General features: G+C 35.1%; 1 protein-coding gene across 3 annotated transcripts; it reads right to left on the reverse strand.

The window, feature by feature from the left end:
* Window positions 1–900: 900 nt before the first annotated feature.
* Window positions 901–6,020, reverse strand: LOC112001070 (F-box protein At3g07870). 3 transcript variants are annotated; one of them, XM_024033235.2, is made up of 4 exons: window positions 5,892–6,019; window positions 5,602–5,815; window positions 4,518–5,307; window positions 901–1,150 (listed from the first exon to the last, which is right to left on the reverse strand). In XM_024033235.2, exons 2-3 carry the CDS (start codon window positions 5,754–5,756, stop codon window positions 4,557–4,559), a joined length of 906 nt encoding a protein of 301 aa, XP_023889003.1. In that variant the 5' UTR covers window positions 5,757–5,815; window positions 5,892–6,019; the 3' UTR covers window positions 901–1,150; window positions 4,518–4,556. The 3 variants fall into 3 exon arrangements, with proteins under 3 accessions (XP_023889003.1, XP_023889002.2, XP_065627749.1); XM_024033234.2 differs by having other exon boundaries at window positions 4,518–5,815; window positions 5,892–6,020; XM_065771677.1 differs by lacking the exons at window positions 5,602–5,815; window positions 5,892–6,019 and adding an exon at window positions 5,439–5,537.
* Window positions 6,021–6,359: the final 339 nt, after the last annotated feature.

The raw sequence follows: 6,359 nt of genomic DNA on the forward strand, positions 1-6,359 counted from the left end.
TTGAGTGAGATTCAAAGAGCTTAAGGCCTTAAGGGTGAAGAGTGAGGAGAGGCTGGTGAGGACTGAATGAGCAAGAGAGACTAGAAACCTAGGGTTTTTTTTTTTTTTTTTTTAAATTTATAAATTTCCGGTCAAGCAGTAGCTTAACAAGCACCCAAAATTGACAATAACTCAAATTCAAGACTCGAAACCCGACCCAAACGTACTTAGACCCGCCCAAACCATGTTGGGTCAGGTCCCTGCTCACCCCTAAAGTTGGTTAATGAGAACCATGTCTTTTGGTCATTGAGTATCAAATCATAGATCGAAAATGTCATAAAAAAAAAATGTTGGATTCTTGTAAATCATCATTGCTTCACAGATTTTGCTTAGGACATCATTGTCGATTTGACCTTACATTTTGAGGTATGTTAATAAGTTCACAGTAGGGACCAAATTGATGGCAAGTCAAAAAGAATAGGGATGAAATTAATTACTACCAAAATGTAGTGATCAAATTGACAGAAATCCTAAAATATAGGGACTAAGATGGTGTTTTGCCTAACTATATTTACATTGGATCAATTGTCCAATATATATATGACATGAGTTCAACTTTAAGCAATATTGCACCATTTATTTTTATTTTTATTTTTTTTGAGAATCATTTAATTTTTTTTTTAGTGGAGGTAAATTTTGATAAATCTACTATTATATTTTCTCTACTTGCAAAATTTCAAGTTACAAAGTCTAAACTGTAGTGATACCTACCATTCAACAACTTGAAATAGCTTCATTGCTTAAAATATTGTAAATATGAAACTTCAAAATGCCCACTACGGTTCATCTAAAAAGGTTCATCTTAAAATGTAATCTGATTCAATTGAGGAATCTAAAATGATCAAAGCCAGACCTTAAACCTTATTGAGCAACTGTCTAATCATGGAATAAATTTTTAAAATTTTCCGTACAGAGTACATACACATTATATGTAATGTAATGTAAGTACGATTATGAATCAACAGTAATATGCCCTTTGATTATTATGTTCCGGAGAAGTATAGTTTGTTTTTCAAGATGTAGAATGCGAAGGTCTCTCTGCAGTGACATTCTCACGCTGAGGAGCTGGTACTTTGTATTCTTTTGTCCAAAACTTCTTCACTCCATTGTCCTGTATGAATAGCTTATAAATATTTTTGCCAATGCAATAACCAATGATCCAAACAGTAGACAACTTTTTTAACAACAAATTTCATAATTTTTGAAGTGGTTGATTGTGAATGACAGACACAATTGACACTTGCTTTCTTCATATCATTCATTACAGACCACTTCAACAATTATGGAATTTGTTGTGAAATTTTTTTAATTTGTAGCATATGATAGGAAAGTGCATATAATATAACATATTAATCTACACTCAGAATATAGGGTACCTTCTAAAAATGAAGAAGAAGAAGAAGAGAATGTAGGGTACCTCGGGAAAGCTTTGTCAATAGTATTCTAAATAGTCCAGTATGCATAATAGAATCATCAATAAATTGAATTACGTATATCATATAAAAAGTCAGATCGAGCCATAGTTTTCTTATTTCTATGTAACTATAAATTGATTCATTGCTAGCTTCCTTACCTATTCTTCATTTTATTTCACTACCATTTTCAATAGCTTTCTTCCCCCATGACTGAAATCAGGCTTCCAACATGAGCCACTAATTGAAATCCACTGTTAATCCTTTTAATTTGATGATGAGTGCACCTCTTGCGTACTATATCATAACAAACCAATTTACCCCAACCAGTCTGAGACAAAATCCTGCCATTTCTCAGGACGCATAAAGGTGAAAATGGACCCCTAATGTTCGGACTGGTTGATACAATGGCGTGTTCTTTCACCTATTTACTCTTCTCACCATAATCTTTCATCGCCATTTATGCGCACAGTCAATGTGGACATTATTAACAATGCAAAGACAACCTCCTAGCGCCATCAATTCAGAATAACATTCAAAATCAAGACTACAATCTGGACTTGGAACTCAATAGATTTTTTCATCTAACAGGTCAAGTGATGAAACTATGGGATGCAATCCAGCCTTTTGAGGCCATTGAGTTTTGGCTACCCAATGAAAAGCTCCATTAACCGAAACTTTTGTTGATCTATGCATGTAGTAAGGACGAGTTTTCTTGATCCTCCACTTGTTAGTGCCTAGAGTACACACCTCAATACGTTGACCATTATCAATGTCTACTATTCTGACCACCTTGTACTCATTGGTTATTGAATGAAATCCAAACCCGTAAACCGAGTAATGATGCTTGGGAAGCAGACGATCAAGCAATATATTGAATTCTCCTGTCAAAGGATTATAAATGAAGATTTGTTTGTGGCGAGAATGATGGTTGGAAGGATTGAGCAATCTGTGAGGAAGGAAACGTGACAAGAAATTGGAAGGAGATGGAACGACATTGCTAGTGTATAAGAACGGCAAACCATTGAATGAGATAACATCATTGACAGGATCATTGATCTTGGATTTGAAGGGGATGTTTTTTTTGTTCTCGGATAGTTTTAGTTCATCTCCGGCATCATGGATATGAACGAGTTTGAAATAGTATAGTTTGGCTGAGAGAAAGATGAGAGAGGGGTTAGTGTGAGAATCATGACGGGCTGAGTGCAAGGAAAGGAGAGAAGGATGTTGCACCAAACTGCGCCAGGCACTGCTGACACGTCTGCAATGGAAGAGAGAGCCTAGGGGTAGTCTTGAAGAAGATGTCTAGAGAGATTTCTTGTGGGAGATACTCCATGATCGTGATTTTATCTTATAAAAAACTATAATATTTTCACAACAAATTCAAATTTTATCCTAATCAATCGCCCTTATTAGTCTAATCCTAGTCAACCATCAATCAGCATCTTGGAGCCCTCTAAGAAAGTAACCACAAAATATTCTTGCAACATCGATTCATTCTTTTTATAATTGATTTCAAAATTTAAAAATTTAATAACATAGAGATGTATTATAAAAGGAGATGAAATATTGAGTTTCATTAGCTCAATTGTAAAATCTCATCTCTTGAATAAGAGATTATGTTTAACTTGCCTACACTAAAAAGTAAAAACCAATTAATATCTTGAGTTGATGATAGAGTAATTATCATTAAAGGGTAAACATACTATCTTATCTAACTTAAAAAAAATGGAGATGAAATCTTAGCATAGGCTATAAATGAAATATATATTCTTCATTTATTTTGTTTTCTTTTAGTTTCTATGGTTTGATACACGAGTGTTTGTGCTTGTGATTGGAGTGTGGACCGATAAACCTACTACCTTGATTTCATCATATAAGCCGACAAAGAAGGAATAAAAAATACAGAAGCAATTTCCAAATGGGTACTCATTAGAAACATTAGGGTATATTCTCCCTACTTAAACTTTAAACAAGCTTGTGCCAACAACTACAAGTCTAGAACCTTATTCTAGTCTAAAGTTATGTGCTGCACTTTCTAATTGGCAGATAAGATGAAGACTTCAATTGCATTAAATAACCATCTCAAGATAGGGATAGGTTAGGGAACCTGTAAAGTATCTTCATCAAATTTTAGCAGGCAAAAACTGGGTGTGAAAAGAAGCCAAGAACTACAAAAAAGTTAGATACTCAAAAACAGGGTAATGGGTGTGGGAATAAAACCAAATTTTTTTTCTTAATGGTTTTTTACTGAAGCTGAAAGAAAGAATATGCTGATATTTAGCTAGGTTTATTTTAAATAGCCTGATTCTGAAGCTTGCAGTACTGGCAAAGGCCAAAAGAGAGTGACAAAAGTTATTGAAATTGGTCTTTTGAGTCTGGTAATTATAATAGACTGGAATGACTAAAAATCCTCTGTTGCTCTTTTAGTATTCCTTTTTTTGCTCCACCAACTATACTATGTGACTATGTCATGTGTGATTTTTTTGTTCTTTTTAAAATTTGATTAATTTATAAGGTAAAAAAGGGATGTGTGACAAACTGTGATTGGTGAAAAATAATGTACAAAACTAACAGTGGGACAAAGGATTTTTATACGATTAGAATAGAGTCCGAACCTATGCTTAAAAGTGTTAATAACAATGATATAAAAGCCATTCATCTTGTTTCCACAGCACTTGATATGAATTTTTTTTTAATTGCTTCTTCACATTAACAACGCTTTTCATTTTAAGGCATAAATGAGATCATTCACAGAGAATGAAGATCAAAATTTTATCACCACTTCTAGTCTAATGCTTTTTCTTTGGGTTAGGGGGTGGAGGGAGATTTTATGTTCAGTCTTCAAAAAAGCAAGGAGAACATTTCAATTTCCAGTAATATAACAGATTTCACTGCATTTTATTGGAGAGCTCACATCTATGACTAAGTTTTACAATCAAAGAGTATATAATGTTGCATTCAGATGTTCAAAATTACATAACTTGGAGGCATTGGTAATGGAAATGCAAACTATGCAATTGAACGGAAAAACATATGCTTGATTTCAGTAAGAAGCAAACTCACAGGGAAAGAAGCATCCATCCACTTTTCCATTTTGGCGCATCACCCATGAGTGAAGGCGTCAATCCAGTTGAGGCTACCCACATGAACAATTGTTCGATACCACTTTGGCATTCCTGGAAAAACAAGGGCTTTAGCTTTTGTACTTTTTGGATCATAGGAAACAAGAGCCCTGCTTCTGTACTCCAGCAAGAATTCCCCATCCTTGGTAAGGCCGACAACTCGAACAAATCTTCCTTTCGAAGCAAACCTTGAAATCTTGTAGGAGATCTCCATTTCCCTTTGGAATCCCTTAGGCACATAGTTTCCTAAGTTGAATTTCTTGATCCAAGATTCCTTCACCCCATACTTTTCCATTACCCATATGTCCAATTTCCCATAATGGCAATAAACTGCAGCAGAAAGACAACCCCCTAGAACCACCAAGTGATAATTACACCTGCTTAAACCATTGCCATCAGGACTTGGAACCGCTCCGAATTTCTCGTCTGCTAAGTCGAATGAGATGATACTGCGTATTCTAGTGTATCTTCCTGGCCAAGTCACCCAATGAAGTCTTCCATTAACACACACTTGTTGTGATGGCCAATTAACAAGATGGTGATGTACCTTGTCCAAACTTCTCCAGGCTGAGCTTCCCAGAGTGAATACCTGGACCGCTGACCCTTTATTTGAATTCTTAATATACACTATCTTAACCACTTTGTATTCCTTAGTTGTGGGATGAAACCCAAATCCATATACCACCTCTTGGTTCAAATTATGCGTGGACTTAGGCAGCTCTTTGCAATTCCTGGTGAAAGGGTTATATATGTATAGTGCATCATTAAATAATGAATCAGATAAGCATAGTAAACCATCACATGTGCCTACCACATCAAACTCAGGCATTGCAGAACAAAAAGGGACTTGAAATTTTTTCACCTTTTCATTGGAAGAAGGGAACTCTACAAAGTAAAGCTGGTTTTTTATGGGATAATCACAGTGAAAGATGAGACATGTTGGGTTGCTCTCAGCCATGCGTGAGCTATGCATATTGACTAGATCAGGATCTTGTCCTAACAAGCGCCAAGATCGGCATACACACCTGAATTGCACCAAAGATGATATGGGAAGCCCTGAAAGAATGTTGAGGATGATATCCCGAGGCAGAGTTTCCATTCTGTTTGTTGATTCTTCTTCTACCTTGATCCTCTTTGTTTTGTTACCTTGTGTCTCAAAATCTGATTCCATGATGACCATGTGATGGCTTACCAGAGATGAAAGATCATACAAGAGTAAAGTTACTCAAGACAACAGGCCTGCAAAATTGAACCTGCAGATTAGAATTTTTGGAGACTTAGATAAGATTAAACCAATATTCAGAGAGACGGATACCACAAGGAAAATATGTTGTGAGAGAGAGCCAAAGTTGAATAAAATTTTCTTTTAGAAAAGTTAATGTTCCCTTTCATTACAAAGAAAATGAAACAAAGTTCCATGTCAATGAAATGATGGCCCTGTTAACGGTGACCCACCAGTGTAAAAAAGTCGTCAAACAACAACAAAAAATGCTCTCTTTTAACGCTAATTTGTTAATTAAAATGTAATATAATACAAACCAAAAATATATGTATCAGTAGGTGTGTGTGTGTATATATATATATATATATATTTTCTCGCTTACTTTAAAGAAAAAAAAAAAAAAAAAAAGAATACGGCTTTCTTTTGTATATATCTGCACAAGCGTTTCTTCAAATCTGGTGAAGGATCATGCTGTTGAAAATTTGGTAGTAGAGAGTAGAGACTAGAGAGAGCCCATTTTTATTTCTATATATTCCAAAAGACGCGTGGGAACAGAAAAGT

This window comes from Quercus suber, unplaced genomic scaffold (genome assembly GCF_002906115.3).
Source record: "Quercus suber isolate HL8 unplaced genomic scaffold, Cork oak 2.0 scaffold_47, whole genome shotgun sequence".
Classification (NCBI taxonomy): Eukaryota; Viridiplantae; Streptophyta; class Magnoliopsida; order Fagales; family Fagaceae; genus Quercus; species Quercus suber.

Excerpts from the sequence above, each read along its gene's own strand:
- LOC112001070 (XM_024033234.2), bottom strand. The coding sequence starts at position 5,756 with ATGGTCATCATGGAATCAGATTTTGAGACACAAGGTAACAAAACAAAG.